Raw genomic sequence first — 21,977 nt, forward strand, 5'->3', positions numbered from 1 at the left:
CACCCTTATGTTTGGTCAAACACGTCTGGATGTTGCTGTGAAGGTATTTTATAGATGAAATTAACATCTACATTGATAGATTTCCAGTAAAGAAGACAATCCTCCATAATGTGGATGGGGCTTATCCAATCAGCTGAAGGCCTGAACAGAAAAAAGACTGATGTCTCTTGAGGAAGAGGGAATTCTGTCTCTAGACTGCCGTTGTGAATGTCACCATGACTTGAGCTGCAACATGGCCTGTTCTGCTGGTCTCCAGTCGGCTGGCCCACCCTGCAGAGTCTGGGTATCCCAAGTCCCCACAATCACGCGAGCCAATTCATTAAAACCTTTCCCTCTGCCTCTCTCACTTCCCTCTCTCTGTCTCTCTGGAGATCCCTGACAATTACAGATGGCCAGAACAGATTCCTGATGTCATTGTTTTAACACTTGGATCCAGCCTGATCCGACATGAAGTACTACTGGATTTTGCACCTAAGTGGTCACTTCAAATTAGGTTTCTGTCACTCACAACCTGAAGGGTCCATCTCAGGAGGGAGCTCACTGAGCTCAGATTCCATGTCAGGCCCAGTGTTCCCCTTTGGCAACTGACCTGGGCCTTCAAGGCTGCATAGACATTCACATGGGCATGAGGAAAACAGAGTACACTGATTTATGTGCAGCTACACAGAGAGGTGATCGGGCTGCAGCAAGCCCGGGAACCAGATGGTTCCATGTGGCTGAAGTGATTGGCAAGAGACGGGGCTGGAGAAGCTGTCAGGGGCCAGGCAATGCAGGACTTTGAAAGCTAGGCTGAGGGGTTTGGCCTTTGTCCTGAAGACAGCATAGAAGCTGTTGAAGAAGTTTTGGGAAAACCAAGTTTGCTGGCTCACTCTGCAGTGTGAAGGACACAGTGAAGCTGCCAGGAGATAGAAGAAGAGAGGAATCACTTCATGGCTAGCGTTTTTCCTGGTGCCCCTGAAATCATATTCTACATGTCATTACTTTCTCATCTACCTGAAGTAGTATAGCCCAGCCTTAATGACACAGACTCCTGGAGCCAGCCTGCCCCAGACTACATCCTGGCACTTACTGTCTGACCTTAGGCATTCTTCTTAAGTCTTAGTGCCTCAGTTTCCTCAGGGAAGATACTGTCATCGTCTACCTCTCAGTAATGTCTTGTAATGAGTAAATGTCACTACATGTTTAGGGCTCAGCACATTGCTTGACACACTGCACACCTAGGAGAAGAAGCAGTCTTAATCCTGACAGGGCCAGTGTGTGGACTTCTGGCTGCAAACCCCAGGCCCCAGGAAGGCAGCTATGACATCCAGAGCCCTCTGCCCTATCCCTGCACCAGCCCCACCTGCCTTTCCCAGGGGCCACTCCTGCCCCCTCCAGTTCTCACAGAGGCGTGGCCAGGCTGGGCCCCAGGGAGCCAGGAAGGGTCACTCCAGGGACAGGAAGAAAAACGGGCTTTCAGCTCTGGAAACAGATCCTTATCCAAATCTCAAGCTTGGGAATTAGACTGGAATCAGCTGAAAATCAGCTTCCCAGCCCTACACAGGCCCAAAGCAGGTGTTTCAGAAGCACCGAGGCTATAAACTCAGCCCATCTACGCCGACTTCCAGATACAGAAGTGAGAGACTTCAAGCCAGCCCAGCAAACCCTGGGGACCAGCTGTGGGAAGCAACTTCAATGAGATGGGTAAAATGCTACAAGTTCAGAGTCAAAAGGCATCCTTGAATTCCCAGCCTTTTTAGGTTTTGTTTCCACTGTGTGGTGCAGTAGAAATGGCAGCTCTGCCACGAATGTAGGGGGACCCTGGACAAGTCATTCCCTCCTTGGCCTCGGTTTTCCTGAATACCCAATAATAGGGATTAGATTCAAAAGCGGCAAGTAGGCACCATATAGGCCGGATTCCATGAGCTGTTAGTGGCCACCCAGTTGGCTGGTTGGAGAGAGCGCTGGGATTGAAGTAGTGATGTATGCCATCCCTGGCCTGGATGGGTGTTAGTCCTGAATGCTCAGTCTTGGCACTGAAGTTGGTTCCCATGTCTGGCCCATTCCCCTAGTGGACTCTGGCCTCAGTGGTGCCCCCGATGGCCCCTGCAAGTTAGGACTGCTTTAGGCCCCCACATCTATGCATGTGCTCTGGACCTTTCTATTGCTTACCTTGTTAATGCCACTGTCTGCTGGAGAGAGCTGTGTACTTTGGTTTCAACGTTGAACAACTTTCCAATACATGAGACTTGATTTCCCTGATAATGGTGAAGAGGGAGTCAGGCCTCATAAAAAAGAAAACTGAAGCCCCTTGTAGCCCACATGCCCTGCCAGCTCTAGGTGAACTTCTGACTTAGGTCTCTCGTCACCCATGTCCCCAGTCTCCACTCATTCCCTCTTCCTGCCCTGCCTGGTGGCACACCTCTGCCCTTCTCCAACTGGGGGGTCAAAGCCCTCTTTATTGTCTCACTCACCAAGTCTTGATAAGTACTGATAAACTCATTTACTCTGAGGTGCCAATAACTAAGAATAGCTGAAGATGAATTTCAAATGGTGAGATTCTAGGCTGAAGATTCCAGGCTTTATTTGACAAGCTGAAGGCCTCAGCAGCAGTACTTGTAGGTCACAAGAGTAGGTAACCATCACTGAATAGCCAGATGTTATAAGGTCATTTTACTTTGTCTCTGAGATCAGAAGGCCAGCTTCTCTCTTTCTCTCTCTGCACCCCCACTGATCATGACTTTTTGCCCTTGTGGGTGGGAAATGACCCTACTTACCCAGCCACAGATGATTGGACCTGTGATTTGCTCCTGGCCCCAGGGCCGCACACTCAGGGGAATTGGCCCAATCAGATTCTGCCTCAGGAATTTGGAGTTGGGAAAAGGAGACTGAGCCAGGCGGTGGCGTCGGAGCTACCGCTGAAAGGTCACCGAGAGTTAGGCAGAAGGTTAGGAAGGTCATGTTCAGGCTGACCTCCGATGATGCAGAAGAGACAGGAGGCTTAAATGGAGAGAGCTGCTTCTCTGGGACACCTTAAGTAAGAACCCCCTCCCACTTCCACTTCTCAGGAGGCCCAGGGACCCTGCCTCCTCATCACAGGTTTTCATGAGATGCCTATGCTGACACAAGCTGTCTCTTCCTGGAGCTAGCCTGAGAGCATCCCTGGGCCCTGCGACTAGGAGGGCCTCAGCTCACCCCTGCCAGCCTCTTAGAGTCACACCCTCCTGCTTCAAGCCTTTTCCTCTTTCCTTGAGGTTCCTCTGGATGTAATTTTACAGATGGAGTGGAGCTCCTGCACCTTGTGGCTTGGTGACCTCAAGAGCAGCAGTTGTGGCCATGTTGTTTATGTGAGAAGCTGAGGCAACCCATGCTTTGAGGTAACCCTCCGGGGCTTCTGCCTTCAGCTGTGCTTTCTGGAATCTAGCAAAGTCTCTGCCACACGGCTTCCTTTACTGCCATCTTTCTGCTGGAAGACACTGAAGCCCAGTCCAGCCCATTTTCTGCTGTCCCAGCCCCCTGCTCTGAGCCACTCGATCATGTCCTTCATTTCAGACTGGTTCTGTTTTTCACTGAAAAAGGGCCAAAATCTTATGGGTTTTTATTTGACAGTCTTGGATGTGCTGCCTAAATCCATACTCACTCCCATAAGCTGGAAAAGAAATGTGTTTATTTTATTAAAGAGTTCAGAATAAGGTGTGTGGTAGTGACCTTAGCAGTAATTACAGCAGGAGGGAGAGGAGAGAATAGAGAGATAGACCCAGGAGTCAGGTCCTATCAGAGTTCAAGGGAGGAGTCTCCCAGGCCTGGGAGCAACCAAATTCACAGAACCAGAAGAAAGAAACAAGAGTCTGGATTGCAGGGGCCTTCTTCAGAATGGCTGGCTACTCTCTCCCTCCATGTGGTCCTGCAGAGTGGCCCTTATGCAGGCCTACTTCAGGGCCAGTGGGAGCGTGCATCCCTGATGCCAGCTGCAGGTTTCCAAGATGCAGGCAGGCTGGCATCTCTCAAGGCTGGTTCCAGGCTCTCTGCTTAGGAGGGTGGGTCCAGAGCTCACTGGCTTCCAGGGGTGAATTTGGTTTCTCCTTCTGGACTTCAGAAGAAGGTCCTGTGGGGAAGAGGAAGCAGACCAGGTGGTGCCAGCCTCGCAGCTGCACACTTAGCCTGGGGCCAGGCCTGACAACAGGAGCACCCGCCCAGGCAGCACAGGGTCCTGCAGGCTCACAGCAGCTACACACCAGCCACAGACACAGCACGCAGGGGGCCAGGGAGAAAGTAAGGGGATACCTGGGATGAGGCAGAAGGGGGCCAGAGGGCCTGGGGTCCCTTGCAAAGAGATAAGTTACAGAAAACATAGGGCCACTGAAGCCATCCCAGAGGCCAGGGCATAGCAGGCCAACTGTCTTGGGAGCATGAGGCCCTAGTGTTTTGAGAAACTTATAACAGAAAAGTCAACAAGTCCAGGCTTGGGTCTGCCCCAGATACTGCCAGCTGTGGGCTTTAGGCCATGCCAAACACCAGTTTCATGGCTGCCTGCCAACTCTCTCCATGAACAGGGTGGGAAACATATCCCAAAGTTGGGTTCCACAGTGTCCCACAGATACAGTCTGGAGCCAAGGGAGAGGGAAGGCACAGAGGACCGTTTGGTTCAAGCAGGGCTCAGGCCACAGTAGGTCACACAAGGCATGAACAACCCTGATAGGCCAACCCTGGTTCTTTGGACAAGACTTAATTGCCTCTTAATTGTCCTGGCTTAATTGTGGAGGCCTAGTGGAGCAGGAGCTCCTAGAGGGTGGCATTTCCAGGGAAGGGAGGCATACATTTCTGAGGACATCTCTGGGGGAAAAGCTGGGCTGTGTTTCCTTTGGGCTCACCCAGCCCATCATGCCTGATTCAAGGCACTGTCTGTGCCCAGCCGAGAATGGCGCTCACTGTCCATCCTGCTCATTTGGGTGCTGTGTGGGACCCGTGGCAGGTCCCAAGGGCTGTGATGAGTCAGGATGCTCATGTCCCAGGCATGCTACAGTCTCTGCTTGGCTTCTCTGAGCAGGAGGGCCTTTGAGTCCAACAGAATTCCAGTGTGGCCAATAGCAGTGATGGCGCCTTACACACCCTTCCAGATACCAGTCCAAAGAACCTGCCAGCTTGGGCAACAGACGGCCACTACACGCAGCATGGACAATCGGGGCCCTGCAGCCCGCCTGCCTATTCATCATGGGGGCTGCTAGGCTCCAGCTGCAGGAGGAACCCGTGTCTATGCACGGGAGCACCGTCTTCAAGGAGCTTTCAGTCTGGCTGGGAGCTGTCGGCTGCAGAGGAGGGAAGAGAAGAGCTACAGACGCAGAGCAGAGCAGGAAACACAAAACAGGCTCTGTTATTCCCAGGCAGAGCTCCACCAGACCTTCACTCGGCTCCTGCCTCGGGTCTTGCCTAGGCCCAGGGTTCCTAGAATTAGTTGCTACAACACTTTGATTTCTCCAAGATGTACATAGAACTCGGGACCCCCTGGGCAGAGGAGCAAGTGTAGCCATGACAGGTAAGCAGGGGGCTGAGGAATAAGTGTTTGGGCGGTGGGGTGGGGGATTGGGAGGTGATGAGGATGGAAGCCAGACGAAGGCAGCGGCAGAGAGAGAGAAATGGATACAGAGTGACAGATGGAGAAGGAGGGACTCCGGTCAGGGATGGAGAAAGGCAAGAAAAGGAGAGCATAAGGGAGACAGGAAGAGAGGTGAAAGGAAAAGGGATAGACGGAAGAGAGAGACTGACAGGAAGGATGCAGGAGAGAGACAGAGAGATATAGAGACAGAGACATTGAGATGAGACCCACACAGATACAGAGACAGGAATGAAACAGATACAGAAAGAGACAGACACATAGGGAATTGCGGAGCAAGAGTAAGACTGGGCCAAGGCTCCCTGGAGATCCTGCAGAGTAGGGCCAAAGCCTGTGGGCCTGACCACTTAGAGATGAAGCAAGAGGGAATGAGTTACCTATGAGGAAGGACTTCCCAACAGTAAAAGACAGAAATCTTTAAACTAGCTAATTATGGTACAGGGGATGAAGTTCCAAGTAAGGAATCAGAAATCCTGAGTCTTGTCTCAACTACATCATTTGTTTGATCTGAGACCTTGACCATCTCTGGGTCTCAGGTTTTCATAAGGCAGCTCTGATAATACTAGAGGACAGTGACTTAGTTCTAGGTTTCTCTAGCCTGGGAACTTTCCAGGATGGATTACTATTAGAAGCTGCATGCTTGGGCCAACCCTCGGGCTGGAAGAAGGCTGGGGTGGACTGGGAGAAGGTGCCTAAGGTTCTGGAGGAGGCGGGAAAAGAGGCAGTGGGCCCGGTGCCTGCACACACTCACAGCTCATCGTCGTACTCCTTGGGTGGACAGACAGCAACAACAAGGTCAATCCAGTCCTGTGGGAAAATGCCGTGTGACTCTGGAGCATGCTCAGGGGTTGACAGCATGTCTGCCCCTGACACTCTATTCCCATGCCTGGGTACTGTGACCCAGGGTCAGCTGGCTGGGGTCTTCTTCCTCTGGGGAGGTGGGCCCAGGTGGGACTGGAGGTCCTCCTGGTGGGGATGGGCCTCCTGTGCAGTCCCATGGTCTGGGGAAGCTTCTAGTTTCTGAGGCTTCAGAACCATAGACGCCAGGGTTTCCAGGCCCTTGAATGACACTAAGTTCCTAAATGCTGATCTGTGGACAAGGGCCAGGCAGCAGCTTCAGATCACTTGGTGCATTTCTTAAAACTCTAGACTCATGGACTTGTCCCTGGAAATCCAGGGTAGGCCCTGGAAAGCAGTATTTTTAACAATCTCCCTAGGTCATTCTGATGTACAGCCAATTGGAAAGCTTCAAGTCTAGATTTCTGACCCTAGCACTTGAATCCCCTAAATGGCATCACTGCCATCCTTGGCTGAGTCATCATTACCCATTCTCGGCTTGGGTGTAGCCAAAGGAAAGTATGTGAAGTATCACTGGGCCCTTCTACCATGTGCTAGATCTTAATATGGAACTGAAATCTCCCCAGGACCTCCCTCCATCCACTCCAGTTCTGACCTCAAGAGTCACAGAGAATACATCTGCTCCCTTTAACTAATGCAACCCTTTAGATAATCAAAGACAGTCATCATGTTACCCGTGTGTCTTCTCTTCTCCATATCCCTTCATGTGGGTACCAGGCCCATCCGGTCAGCTTCCTCGGCACTGAACTTAATACCTCAGGCTTGGCTGCTTGCATACAAGTTGCACAGGTTGTGCATTGCACAACATGAACAGGCACCATTCACACTAGAGTCTATAGGAGGGCACCACCTCAGATTGTGCAGTGTACAGCCTGGGAGACCTCTTGTGTGGTGGCCATGACGTCCTGGGTGGATATCTAATGAACACAATGTGGACTATCGCCAGCCCCGACTCCACTCTGGGGCCTCTACTTTTGTTAATGCTTTCTAGTAGCCCCAAGCATTCTTGATTCCTGTTCAGTGTGCACATATAGAAGACCTCCAGTCTTTTTCTTAGGTAGATTGTCACACTTAGTCTTCTGGAGTCTGCATTTGTGCCACTTGCTTTTCGGCTTCAGGGTCAAGAACTAAGATTTATTTTTCTGAATCCCATCTTGTCAGATTGTAATAACTGGCTGAATGGGGTATGTGAGTGTCACCCAGGAGTTGCCTGGACCCTGGATGCCCACCCTGGGGCACCCCAATGACAAGGCCTGGCTACAGAGGCCAGGGTTTGAGGTAGGCAGGTGAGGGAAGGAGGCAGGGAGGTGGTGTTTTCTTACCCCCTGACTCCAGGCCTTCTGCAGGGTGGCCTCAGCCTCAGCCAGGGTGTAGTCCGTCACAATCTTGCCATTGATTGCCATGACCTCATCTCCTTTCACGATGCCACCTGCAGGAAGACAAGGCTGGTTGGTCAACTGGTATGAGACACATGCCTGGCCCTGGGCTTGGCAAAGGGGAGTCACGGTGGAGCCACAGAAGGAGCCTGACTCCTGGATTCTGAAAGCTCACATGGGCTCAGAAAGTCCACAGGGAAATAATCCACCAGGTGACTTGAAGGTTCCTACCCTGTCCACACACCCTCACTCCAGCTCAGGAGAATCGGGACACTGGTGAGGAGCATTGCCACCCCAGCTTGGTACAGCTGCTCTATTACAGAGGGAGGCGAACCTGCACTTGCCGTGAGGTTCTTAGAAACATAAGCTAGTTCTGTGAGCCATCCCTCTCTGTGCTCCAGCCCTGGCTGTCTGTTTCAGGTCCCTGGGCAGGCTGAGTTCTTTCCTGCCTCAGAGCCTTCACATGCTGTTCCATCTGGAACAATTTCCACCCCCCCATCCCACCCCATCTTCTCTTCTCCTAGGTCTGGTGATGTCTTTTCCTCAGAGAGGGCTTCTCTAACCCACACTCAGTCCCAAGTGGATCTTCCCTGTTCTCTCAGAGCATCCTGGGCTTTTCCTGCCTACCATTTTTCACAATTTTAATCCTATATGTCTGGTTGACCGATGGTCTCTCCCACCAGACTGTCAGCTTCCTGAGGGCAGGGACTGTCTTTTTGGTTCACTGCTATATCTCCAGCACTTAACATAATACCTAGCGTAAAACAGAAACTCAATAGGTATTTCTTGAATAAATGATGTTAAAGGTGTTCCTGGATAAGATGACCTGTGATCTAATAAGTTTAGGAAAAACTGATTTATAAGCTAAACACAATTACTCACTGGAGGACTTCTCAGAGCCTTGAATATGCTAATAGGCATTGTGGCTCTCCAAGAAGTGGCTCTCCAAGAAGTAGATTGTGTGTGGTTTCCCACACATCTTCAACTTCAGAACCTTTTTTTTGAGGAATTTTTCCCAGTCCTGGTGTCCAGAGAACATTCTCCAAGTTACACTGAAATAGATACCCAGAAGGCTTGCGGGCATAAGGGCCACAGAGACACGGTGTGTGTTAATAAAGATGGTACTGTGATGGCTTAGAACACACATGCTCCTGGAGAAACTACCACCTGCTGCCTGTATACCCAAAGCAGTGTGGGCCCAAACTGTTGCCCCTGGACAGTGGGCCTGGGGGAGAGGTGATATTCACCTTTTCCTTTTATGCCAACCCAAGGTGGAGCCTCAGGAGCATTAAGACATGGTTGGGCTGGGGCTTCATAAGGTGGGGGGCCAGGAAAAGTAAGCCATCCACCCTGGCCTTTCCCTGTTAGACATGGTAGACAGCACTGCCCCTGCCCTTGACTGGTACAGAAACAGGACAGAGGAGGAGGATATGGGCTCGGCAGGCAGCTATGGGCCATGGCAGCTGCCTAGCCGAGCCTCCTTTAGCCGAAAAGAAAGTTTAGAGTACAGCTGTGAGGGGCCGAGGTCGCCAGAGCCATGGGCTGCAGAGCTGGACTGGCCTTAGTAACCCACAGCAGCAGTGGCTGCCAGCAATTAGGTGACTTCCCATCACTCCATCTCCTGCCTCAGGCTGTTATCCACCCTCCATTCTATCCCTCTGGGCTTGTGGGAGAGCCTGCCTCCATCCCAGCACTTCCCAGAAGGGATCTGATCCTGGGATTCCCTGCTCTGGCCTGAGGCTCCTCTTTCAAGGATACCTATTCCTTCACAAAACACTTGGGAGTCCTGAAAGGGCTCCTGGTCTTGGAAGAGGAAGTCACTAATAGAGTTCTAGACACTGTCTGACAGACGAGTGGGTTGATGTCTGTGCCTGGGGCCCTTGGAGTCTTCCTTCACCAGCAGAGTGTGTTTTCCTTGGCAAGAGGATCAAAGCAAAGCAGAAGATCAGGCCCCAAGGGAGACACAGGGCGGGAGAGGGCACCCTGCCCCTCTGGGAGAGGGCAGGGCTGTGGAAGGCCCCAGGCAGAGGCGGCACTCCTGCTGAGCTAGAAAGCAAAACTTCTTGAGTTCAAATCCTGCCTCCTCTGCTTACTGGCTGTGGGTCCTTGAACAAGTATTTAGCCTTTTCATGCCTCAGTTTCCCAAGCTATAAAATGAGAACGATAACAGCATCTACTCTGGGGGTTGTTGTAAGAATTAAACCAGTGAATACACTTGGACTTCTTAGACACAGGGTATGTGCAGGTACTCAGAACAGCATCTGGCACATGGTTAGCTCCTGACAGACCCTGGCTCTCATCATTTTTAAAAGGACAGGTAAGATTTTGATGGTTTCTCTCCCACCTTTACATGTGCTGTCCCCTCCTCCTGGAAAGCTCTTTCCCACGTTCACACGGCTGACATCAGCTTACCGTTTAAGGCTCAGTTCAGGCATCGCCAGTGTCGGGAGCCTTCCCAGCAGCCCCCTTCCCCTTGGTGGGTTAGGGCCCCTGAGGGTTCCCGCAGCTCCCTCACCCACTCAGTTCTCCCAGCCCTTAGCAGATGGCACCGTTTTAGTCAGTACCCGGCAATGTGCTTGGCGTGTTTTCACCACTGGGTGGGGAGCCCCTCCGGGCAGGGTGGAATCTTGTTGGCTGTGTGCCTACCATCCAGGCACCATTGTATGCTCAAGGGCAATACGTGGGATTGGATGGATGGACCCAGGTTGAGGGGAAGGGGGATTCCTGAGCAACTTCCAGCCCACTCTAGGTGGGCAGCTGTCTGCTTTCCTGGAGGGCCCTGTATAATTACTGTACCCTCACCAAACTGGGTCATGGCTGATCCCTACTCACCATGCCGCTCAGCGGCTCCCCGCTCATAAACGGCTGAGACAACCACCTTCCCAACAGGGGAGTCCACACCACCTTCCAGGGCCAGATCTAAAGACCCCTCCTGGTTAGAGAAAAAAACGTCTTTAGGGAGCCGAGGAGACAGCATCCCATGGGTACCTAGGCACCCAGGAATGTCTTGATGGGCTGCAGAGAGGGCAGCAGAAGCCATGGGGTTAATGGCAGTGCCGTCAGGGAGAAAAGGAGACACGGACACTAAGCAAGGCCTGGGCGTGCAGTCCCACCACAGGAGGGGGCATCGTCAGGGGGAGAGAAGAGGAGAGTGGGGATCTGAGGGGTTGTCCAGGAGTCACCTTGAGAGTAGAAGCAGGATACGGAGATGGGAGGGGACAGGGTCAAAGGGTAGCCGCCCACCCAGCCTTCACCTGCCCAGGTACCTTCTTAATGCGCAGGAGCCGGACATCCTTCCCTATGATCTGTTCTGGGGTGAACTGGAGGGAAAAGACAGTGGGGAGTTTGAGCTGCTGAGGATGGGGGGCAAGGATGGAAGGGGAGCCAGGCACCTGTGGGACACTGGAGCACATGGACAAGGGGAACTTTTCCAGTTCTATCCCCATCAGTCTTCAATTGGGGGTCCTGGGCCCCATGGGGACCACATGGACACACACACGCAGAGGTGGCCACACAAATCCCAGATCCTGCTTCCCAGGAATATTTTGAAGACTGGGCAAGACCATGTTTTATAAACACACAGCACAGTGCCTGGTACATAGTTCTCAGCAAGTTTAACTATGACAACACACACACACACACACACACACACACACACACACACACACACACACACTGGAATGCTGTTTGAGAGGAGCCTTCACACAGAAGAGCAGTCAGGGCCTCCCTGGGCTCCTCATGTGCTCCACCTCCTCCCCAGGACTCCCAGGGCCCAGAATGCACTGCCACCAAATACACTGTAACCCCCGCCCTCTATTCCTGGGATTGGGATTGTCCTGGGGGAGGGGAGTTGTCTCTCACCATGGAGTAGGGGTCAAAGCCTTCCTCATATTTCCGAAAATCCTGGAAGCAAAGGGGGAGTGTTAGGGCCACCCAGCAGAGGCCACTGAGGGTCACTGCAGGGAACAAGCAGAGGGCAAAGGAAGACTGTGTGAACAGGGGAGAGCAGGGAGCCAGCTGTGGCCCAGAGAGGGGATGCGGCCAGGAGGCCCACCGTTCCAGCAGCCAGAGCTCCGCTGTCAAGGGAGCGGCGGGAAGCTGTGGGTGCCTCTGAATGGTCCTGACCCTGCCCTGTGCCAGGCCTGCAGGCGTGTGTGGCTGGTGGGGCACACACTGACGCCAGGCCATCAGTGCCAGCCTTGCAGATCTTATCTGCCCATAGCCTCAGGTCTTTGAGGCCCCACCTGAGTTCTAAGTGCCCATGTGAGGCCAGGGCCAGGCTATGGGGATGAAGCCCAGATTTTCTGTACCCAGTGCTCTGACCCCACAGAAGGACCAGCACTGCTCAGGAAACTGCTCTCTCTGGGGAAATAAGCCACAGGATGATGGGGGGAAGGGACAGTAGGAAAGGTGGGGTATCTGCGCTTGCCCAGGGCCTGGCACTATTCTTAATGCAATGCTTATCTAGGGGGCAAGAGGTTCCCCAGAACATTAGCCGGGGAGGAGGAGGGAGCACACACAGCTCAGAGGACCTGGCTTGGTGAGAGCTGTGGGAGTAACATCCCCAAGATGTAGAAACAAGGCTGTGAGAAGGAAGGGAGCAGAGCTGGAGCACACCACCTTCCCCGGGGTTACACAGACAGTGGGCCAAGGCTCCGCAGACAGGGGCCAGGCACACCAAGCCCAAGAGCAACAAAGCCTCAGTTAGTCCCCGGGGAAGGTGAGAGCAGAGGAGAGGCCCTGTGGCAGGGACCCACTCAGGCCTTGCTTGACTGGTGTAGAGCACACCCCCAGCCCACAGTTCCCTAGGCCACATCAAGTGTCACCAAGTTCCCTGGGCCTGTGGCCAGTGTCGTGGGGAGGCCATAGCCCCATCTGTGACCAGCATGCAGCGACAGTGCTCTGGGCACAAGATGAGGGCCAAATAGCAGCATATGGATCCCTGGGCCTCTGCTGGCCATCCCTCCTCACTAGTCATCATCGCCCGGGCTCAATTCCAAAGAGCCTGGGAGTCTCAAGCCAGGCCCAGCTCTGAGGCCACCTCTAAGCCAGTCTGTGGGTGTCAGAGCAGCAGACAGAGTAAGGGATGCAGCAAATCCGGGGCAAGAGGGGTCTTAGGCAGGATATGGAGTCAGTTCTCTTTCAGTGAGAGGGCCTTGCCTGCCCCTGCCTGTTCCTTCTGAAAAACTGGACAGTGCTTACCAAGGGCCTCCTTCTCTCTTTTCCCCTGAGAATGTGCTCTCAGAAACAGGCCACATGGCAAGTACTTGTGTCTTGTGTGAATTTAGATCAGCAACCTATAAGTCATTACAGCTGGTCAGCCCTTGAAGAGAGAGCTCAACCTTTCATCCAACAGATGTAGAAACTGAGGCTCAGAGAGGTGACATTCATGACCAAAGTCACCCAATCAGAGGGCAGTGAAGTGAGGACCTGACTCCTGGGCCCTTGGACCCCTCCCCTTTCAGCCCTCTCCCTTTGAGGGCTGTCTGTGTCCCTAACAGCAAGGCCCTTAAATGTCTATGTCATTTGCAGTGCTTTGAGAGGCTGATGGCAGAGCATTTAGGAGCCCGATTATGGAGGCTGATCTCCTGGATTCAAATCCATGGCCTGACACTAGCTGTGCCGTGGGAGGCATGTTTCCTCATCACTCTGTTTCAGTTTCTCACTAACAAAATGGGGTTGATAATAGCACTTACCCAAGGGTTGTAAAATTAAATGAGTTAATATACATAAAATATTTAGAACCAGTGCTTGACACAACATGCCTTCTAAGTGATAGCTGTCGCCTGTCACTGTGCAGTCGGGGCTGGGAGCAGCCTTCTTTGCAGAGCCCCATGTCTCACTGTTAAGCTGAAACTCCATCTTTGCCCCCTGTCTGTAGTCAAGTCAGCCTGTGGTCGGGTGGTATTATTGGTGAGGAGGCTGGTTCTAAGATCTCCATCGTGGGGTCTCTTTCATAGGCAGGGAAACAGCCAGTCCAGTGGCTGGCCCTGTGGATGTAAGCCCTGGGAGGTGGGAGGGTCAGTGGCTGCCTGCATGATACTACTCATGGACCACCAAAGATTGCCATGTCCCTCGCACATGAGTGTCCCTGGAGGATGGGGCCACCACTTCCTCCCTGTGCTGGTTCAATTTCAGGTAGGTTTGCTGCAACTGCCTTGATAAGACAAGACAGGGGAAGGGGCAGGGACACACCTCAGGCAGCCCCCTCCTCTCTCTTAGGGCTGCAGCAAGCGCTCATCTGGTCTTTCTGACATCTGAGGATCCCTGGGCCTCCTCCTCTGTAACAGATAGCAGCAGACGAGCCATACTCCCAGGGATCCTGCTGCATTCTGAGCTGGGGCACTGAATGTAACAAGCCCAGAGTCCCCACCTGATGGAGACCCTCCCGCCCCCTGGCTGCAGGGAATCTGGGACACAGCTCTTGCCTGGGGCTCCAGCAGATGTGCTTGGGGCCACCTCAGAGCCAACAGGCACTCCAGAGAAGTCAGAGTGGGAAGAAGGACAGGGAGTGGTGGGGAGAATCACAGACACACGACAGGTATCCTTTTACTTGTCTGAACGCTGTCTGATAAACCACCATCCTCTTCAACATCTCCTGTGGCTGCCAGAAAAAAAAAAACAGTTCCACGCTAGACGTTAACAATAGCTTCCATCTGCCCCCTGGTGCCAGAACCCGGGCTTGGCAGCCTCGGGCTGCCCTGACAACATCCTTCCCCAAACAGACAGCCTGATTTATATTAGGGGTCTGTGGGATGCCCCCAGATGCAGCAACTACTTAGTTCTAGTCGAGCAGACACCACCCTTGTCATTGGCCGGAGAATGTGAAGCGGATGCATGAGCAGGCTATCACAGGAGCACCCACCTTGCTCTTTGGGGAGCCGACAGAATAGCCAAAGCTCAAAGTAAGTATCTGAGCTGTCCTGCCCTGATGTTTGGATAGGGTTTCCTACCCTGACGTTTGGATATGTTGCCTCCCACTGTGGGTGGGAGGCCAGTCAGTGGCTGGTGCCCCTGGGATGGGGGGTTTGCACGTGAGTCCCAGCCCCCTCATGTGTCGGTGATGGGGGTGCAGACCCTTCCACTCCCCCAGGGCCACATCTCACATTCCCAGTTCCAGTGAGGCATGAGAAGAGAAATGGGGAAAGGGAGTAGCTCTGAGCTGGCCAGTCCTCCATCTGAGGGTGCTCCATGCCACACCACACCTCAGGGCAGAGGCCAGACAACTGGAATGGCTGTAGGTTTTGGCAAGATGGCAATGTAGGTAACAGCTTGGACTTTGGAGTCTGAATGATTCTGGAGAAAGTAGTAAGTCCTGGCTCTGTCTTGGGTAACCAACTTAGCCCCCCAGTGTTAAAGAGGGCTAAGAACAGGAACCATCTCATTGGATTAAATGAAACACTGCATAGTCTAACACATGGTCTGAGCTGTTATTATTATTACTTCTAGATGGAGCTGCCGGCTGTTTGGTCAAGTGAGGAACAGGAATTCCATTGATCATGTCAGGAACTGCTTATAGCCTTGTGGATTCATCTCCTGGCCAATGAGGTCATGAGATGGCAGCTGATATGAATTTGTATCCCTATTCACTCTCCCTCCAGAGACAGCAGAACCCAAGAGGGGACAGCTTTTGTCTGCTCCTCTAGATGTGCCCTGGAGGGGGCCCACGGGCTTACCAGGACCTCAGATTTCACAGCTGGCCTGTAGATGAAGTTGGACTCCTGGTGGACCATGACAGGTTTGGAGATGGTGGACACGCCGGGGCCTCGTGGAGGCTGTGGGCTTGGGCAAAATGTCTACAGGGGTTAGTTTAAGAGACACCCACGTGAGGCTTACCGAGGCCAACCATGGCACTTTGACACCCATGCAAATTCACACCATGCACATACTGATCCTGCCTGTTCTGTTCACCCTGCAGGAGGTCCCAGGGCTATGATCTTCAGCAAATAGATGAGAAATCTGTTGGCCACGGTGTGCTCTGAGGCACAGAAACTACTGGGTGGCTCTAGGGAATCAGGGCCCTGAGCCAGAGCCCGGTTATGGGGCACCAGCAGCCAACGTTACCCAGAGGATGCACTTCCAAGGCTTTCTCTGGGGCCACAGTGCCGTCCAGCCTCCTTTCTCCCTCGGTGTTATCTCTTTTGGCCACAGTTTCAGAACATGGACTGCACACAAGGCACCTGCTGCTCCTGGCAGGTGGAACAGAGTCTCTTGAGGACAGGGGCAAGGCCCAGAATGAGCAGCATCCAGGAGAGCAGATACAACCTGTCTGCTTTGCTGTCACCCACTTGATCACGGGCAAGATTAATCAGATTGGCTCATAACCCTGTCTGAACCCTTCTTGGGTCCCCACTGACAGCTGAGCTCCTTTATTTAACCCCCAGGGTCCTTCATAGCTTCTCTACCTTCCTTTGCAGCCTCATCCCTTACTTGTTACTTTCCTCACACTGCCTAATTTTAGCTTCTAAAAGTGCTAGGCTTTCTTGCCTAGATTTCTGCTCATGCTCTTCCTTCCTTCTGCTTCATTTGCCCAGGTCTTAGCTGGGATGCCACTGCCCTCAGGAAGCATTCCTTGAGCTCTTCCTCTCCACCCCCACGCATGTGGTGGTTCTCCAGTGCCTCACATAGTGTCTGGCATATAGTAGGTGCTCATGAAATATGCTGAATGAATAAATGCATCATTCAATAGTATGGTGGCCACAGGGACAGTGCCTAGGGGGAGATGTGGTCCTGAAAACCTTTCTCTGGCAGGTGCTGGTGTGGCAGGCACAGGCGCCAAGCTGACACAGGTGTGGGTCTCCACCACTTGAGGCGTGCTGGTGGCCGGGCTGACTGTGCAGATGTGCGCTTACCCACACTTCATTCTGCAGCACTGATCACAGCTCATGGGGAGCACACGGGGAGCACATGAGGCAGGGGATGTGGTGCATGCACCCACGTGCTGATGCAGGCAGCATGAAGCTAACCAAAAAGCAACCTCTGGCCTTTGGATCAGGGACAACCCTGCATTTGGGGTCACCTAAAACATGTAGGGTCCAGTTCTTCAGAGGGTCCTTGTGTTGGGGAGCTTTTCACATTCCCTGCGCTCTGACTGGGAACTAAAAGTGGGAAATTCATGATTCCTGGAAGAATCCAAGAAAGCTGAACTGTTTTAAATCGTGACCCTGACTCAAAAGTTTGAGGTTTACCTCTAATCTCATGTTTGCAATTAGCATGGATGGCTCTGTGGATCAGAGTAACAGCTGATCTGTCACTGATAATAGCTAATGCCTACTGAGCACCTTTTTCATGCCTGCCACTCTCTTAAGTATTAACTTGGAATGAGTTCATATATTAACTCGTTTGATCCTCATAACAGGTAGGTGCCAATAGCATTTCCATTTCCGATGAGAATCCCCAGGGGCAAGCAGATGAAATAACTCACGCCCAAAGTCATACAGCCAGTGGTGAAGCCAGGATTCCTCCTTGCCATCTTCTTGCTCCCTGCGCCTGCACTGCCCTTCCCCCATCCTCCATGCACCGCCATCCCTCAAGGCTCAGCTCCTAAGCCCTTCACAGAGGTGCTTTTGACTTCCCGCTAAAATGAATCCCTCCCACGCACCGGCCTGGGTGGATCTTACAGCTGAATCCTGCCTGGTCAGCTGCTCCTTCTTCAAGATGGTGAAGTCCCTGAGAGCACAAGCAAGCCCGTCTCCTGTGTCCCCTTCAGCACTGCCCCCGTTCCCTGCCACAGACTGCGCTCAGGCAGTATGATTGCTGGATCCAATTTGTTGAGGAAAAGCTGCAGCCCATCTTAGCAGAAGCTGCTCACACTAAGGATGACGCCTGTGCCAGGCTAACTCAACCACTTACCAACCTGCTCCTGGCTGGGCTCTGGGGCAAGACATCCCTGGAACAGACAGAATTCTACCAGAGCTTCTGGGCTCAGGACCCCATCCGAGTTCCAGAGGAAGTCCCTTTGAGTCCCTTTTCAGAAGCTGAGCCTGGCTGGCATCTGGGGCTTTCTTTACACCCGCTTTCCCTCCCCCAAGCTCTCCTGAATGCTCTGAGATGCTTAGGCTGCTCTTCATGCAGGGACTCAAACCCATGCAGGGAAGGTTAATAAAACCACTGATGAGGTACTACTGCCTGCCCTCACCTAAAGCTCCCACCCTCGGCGGACACGAGCTGCTTCAGTTCTGACCCCAGCCTGGCCTCACAGCTACTGGAGCAGAGTTTGTTTTACCCTCCATGTGGTCAAAGCTCCCTGCCTTCCTTGGGGATTGCCTTTTCCAAAATAGTCTTTGGCTTCAGGAAAATTAATAAGAAATATGTCTTTTAGACAAAGATCATTGTTCAGCTTCCTGACATCCAGGAAAAAGATCCTAGTCTTTAAATAGTAAATTTGGATATCTAAGAACTTTCCATCTTCATTTTTTCTGTAGCTGGAAGTTGGCCAGAAATTTCTGGGTATTATACTTCAACCCAATTTAGTTGGTATGTGCCATAGAAAATGTCCCTGTAATGTCCTAATACTGCACTGTAACATCTTTTATGTGCCCAGTACTGCTCCACTGCTTTCCCCCTATTAAACTGGGGACTCATTTCCCATATCAAGGCTTTCCGGCCAATATCAAAAGATGACTGTGACATCGAGCTTTGGCTATTCATAACATGGCTTTACAAGTACCATACTGAATGTTGTCAGCCCACACTAGCCAAGAGAGCAGAGAGAACGCAATGAACATTGATAGCATATCATGGGCAATTCCCATGCAATACAGCACTTCAAAATCACTGTAAGTGAGCAGGATGACCACAACATGCAGGTTGGGGAGCTCATTCCTGGAAATGGGGTGGGGTGATGTTTCTTCCTGCCTCCATCACAGGAGCAGTACGGGTTGTGGGAAACAGCAGCCCTCCCCACTCTTCCCACCTCCCAGTATAGCATGCAGCACAGGGGTAGTACCTTTGGAGTGGACGGGAAATTCCGTTCAGGGACAGGGGAGCTGGTGGGCTTCCCATTGTGGTTTTTTGCTTCCCAGTCCTCTGTTGGATTGCCTGTGTCCCCAGTGCGGAAGGGGTGATTGCCCAGTGCCTCTTCCAGGGCTGAGGGCAGCGGGCGGGTAGGAGTGAGGTCTTGGGTGGGGATAGATGGCCGGGGAGGGATGGGAATAGCGGGTGGAGTGCGTGGCACCCAGGGTGAAGATGAGGCACACACATGGCCCGATGAGGGGAGGACAGGAGGTGCGGGGGCCTTGGGGGGTGGACTTGAGAGTGGAGGGAGGGGCATCACAGGCAAGGCAGAGGGAGTCTTGGGGGGATAGTGGAACATGTCCAAGGGGATGTCATCCAGGTCAGTGGTGTGGAGGTGTAGTCCTCCTGCGAAGCGTCTCAGGGGTGGGGCCAGGGGAGACACCGATGGCGGGGGAGGCGGGGGCCCTGTGGTCATCTGGGGGGTTGCAAAGAAGTTCTGTATTATGAAGTGTGCCACTTCATAATACACCTAGCAGAATGCTCTTCTAATCTCTTGCTGCCAGAGATCCACCACCCTCAAACCAGAACCATGGGTGTCACTTCTGTGCCATATGAGCTCATACCAGGTGGCAAATGCAGAGTGTCCAAATGCAGCAGGACCCCAAGTTATGCCATCTGTAGGTGATAACTAAGGTGACCATACAATTTATTATTTAAACTGGAACACACTTGATAGTGAAAGGGGCACTCTTACTAATTATACCAGGCCAGCAGGCCAACAGGGACCATTTCACATTAGCTGGGACTTAATGGTCACTCTGGAGAAGAGCCCAGAAATACAGCTCTATCCCCTCAAGAAAGCCAGGGGGATTGGCCTAGTAGGGGCAGCCCTGGATGGTGATGCTTGCCAGTGGCCACAAGGCTTCCCACTGTTCCCAGGGTGGGCCATTATGAAGGCAGCAGGAGGCTCTGTGGAAAGAAGTTTCTGTTACCTCTGAAATCTCAGTATCAGCAGAGGAAATCTGCTCAAGGCGCGTCTGACAGAGCCTTTCCACCCAATACTGAATCTTTTCTGACTCCTCGAGGTCTTCCCGCTCTGTCTCGGACACCTGGAACCCAAGGCCATCGCGAAAAGGAGAGGACAAAGGGCACACTCAAATCAGTAGCATGGAAGCACTTCAACCCAGAGTACTACTGAGTGTATTAACTATCTAGAAAAAGAGCCGGGCATAGTCCACCTGGCCACAGAGGAGTGGAAATGAGGGACAAACAGTCAGGTTGACTGTCACTTTTAGGAAAAATCAGAGAAGGGTTCGTGCACTCATGGGGTTGGCTGGCTCCCAGTGTTCCCACAAACCCTGAGGTCATGATTCTTCAAGAATGGTCCTTTTGGAGAATCCCAGCATATTCCAAGAGTTTAACTTTGCTCTTTTTGTCCCCCCTCTAGGCTGCCTTGTCCTCAGAAGTACAAGTTTGGTTTTATTTTTAATTTTGTAGCTAATTTGTTCCTAATGTCAGACTTAATGCACTTTGCATTTTCCAAGACTTGTCTGGTTTTGCAGTCTAATTAGCTTGGCATTCTGATTCATGGAAGCATTAAAGAGAAGCAGAACCAATAATATCTCCCACAGCTAAGGAGTTAAGGTCACTCAGCTCACCTAGGAAATAGGTATTACTCATGCTAGAGGACTGCTTTTGGCATGTCTTGAAGGGGACAAACTTAGATATATTCCTGGGTTGCAGTTCTAGCCCTAGACACATCCTATGTTGATGGGAGCAGCCTCAGACTCATAGCCTGATTAAGTGAAGGCTAGCCTCAGATGCCCTAACTGCACAGAGGGGTTAGCCTCAGATCCATATCCTCAAAGCCAAGGCAGGTGGGGGAAACCTAGCTTTGAACTCAGGATCTGAGTAAGAAGGGACCAAACTGACTTCAACCTATGACAGGAGGGTGGAAGGCTAACTTCAGGTCTACAATCTAGGCAGAGGGGTTAGCCTTGGACTCACACCCTGAGTAGGGAGACGGGTCTCATAGCCACACCTAGGGTGGAGAGGCCTAGTCATGGACTCATAATTTGGTTGTCGGGTGGTGGAGGGGACAGACTCAGACTTCTAACCAGATGTGCAGAGGGCTAAACTAAGCCCTACAATCTGAGCAGAGAGCCTAGCTTCAGACCCAGGAGGCTAGTCTTATCCCAAACACACCTCAATCAGAAGCTAGAGCAGGGGGCATGATCTCACTCTCCAGACTGAGGAGTGGGGTAGGGCTCACTCCATCCTTGCTCTCCATTTGGGGAGAACAACTCCAGCTGGTTCTCTGGCAGCACGGTAGGGAACAAGCACACTGTGTCCCAGGGGTGGGCCTAGGAGTCAGACCTACCTCCTGGGCCAGCCTGTTGATCTTCAGTTGCTTTTCCTTTTCCAGCATTTCCTCTTTCTCTTTGTAAAGCTTTTGCTCAAACTCTAGTTCCTTCTTATTTTTTCTCAATTCCTGCAGGCTGTCATACTTGGCTTTCTTCTTATCCTTTCCTTTCTGAGATGTGGCATTGTTTTCATGACAAGGGTTACAAGGTAGTGTTGACACTGGCACAGCACAGCAAACAGGACACTCAATCCTCAAACACCAGGCAACCACCCCACGGTGAGCCCCTCCCCTGCTGTGACCCTTCACACTGGGCACTAGACCTCAGGTTTAGGACAGGCAGGCCACTGCTACCCATGCCTTTACCAGCAGGAAGAACTGACTTTTAAGGTCACTAACTAGATGTGTGATCTTGGCTAAGTTCCTTAACCTGTCTGGGTCTGATTCACTTCATCTCCAAAATGTGAGAAATATCTGCCCCATAGGCTTGCCATTCAGAGCCAATAAAATAACATCTATAAAAGAGCTTTGTAAACATCAAAGGACTGTATAAATAAGAGGCACTGTATTTATTTCCTAGTATTTGGGCACGTGCCTTCTCCATCTGGAGAGAAAGATGTCTCATGTCCAGATATGACAGATGCATCCTGGGAGATTCTACAGAAAATCAGGGAGAACTGGCAAGCATCATTTGGCAGAGGTCATCCATCCTAAGCTAGAGGAGGTGGGATCTGGCCTCAGATCTCAGAGCCCAGAGCCAGAACATCAGATTTTGCCCTGATGCTTAAGCTCCAGACTATTTCATCCTGGAGAGTGCACTGTTCCCTCTGAACTA

At 52.1% G+C, this 21,977-nt stretch overlaps 1 protein-coding gene across 27 annotated transcripts in view; it reads right to left on the reverse strand.

Annotated features, from left to right (window-relative positions):
* Positions 1-3,624: 3,624 nt before the first annotated feature.
* USH1C (USH1 protein network component harmonin) overlaps positions 3,625-21,977 on the reverse strand; it is a 45,791-nt gene continuing 27,438 nt past the window's right edge. For 6 of the 27 annotated variants that reach the window (XM_037026777.2, XM_037026768.2, XM_037026765.2 and 3 more), the window contains 10 exons: positions 19,773-19,889; positions 18,773-19,255; positions 15,501-15,620; positions 14,378-14,428; positions 11,686-11,727; positions 11,091-11,144; positions 10,657-10,756; positions 7,771-7,877; positions 6,342-6,397; positions 4,091-5,308 (listed from right to left, as the gene is read on the reverse strand). In XM_037026777.2, the coding sequence (XP_036882672.2) occupies positions 5,263-5,308; positions 6,342-6,397; positions 7,771-7,877; positions 10,657-10,756; positions 11,091-11,144; positions 11,686-11,727; positions 14,378-14,428; positions 15,501-15,620; positions 18,773-19,255; positions 19,773-19,889 (1,176 nt within the window). In that variant the 3' untranslated portion in view covers positions 4,091-5,262. The other 21 variants (XM_073216290.1, XM_073216291.1, XM_037026780.2 and 18 more) reach the window with 18 other exon arrangements.

This window comes from Manis javanica, chromosome 11 (assembly GCF_040802235.1).
Source record: "Manis javanica isolate MJ-LG chromosome 11, MJ_LKY, whole genome shotgun sequence".
Classification (NCBI taxonomy): Eukaryota; Metazoa; Chordata; class Mammalia; order Pholidota; family Manidae; genus Manis; species Manis javanica.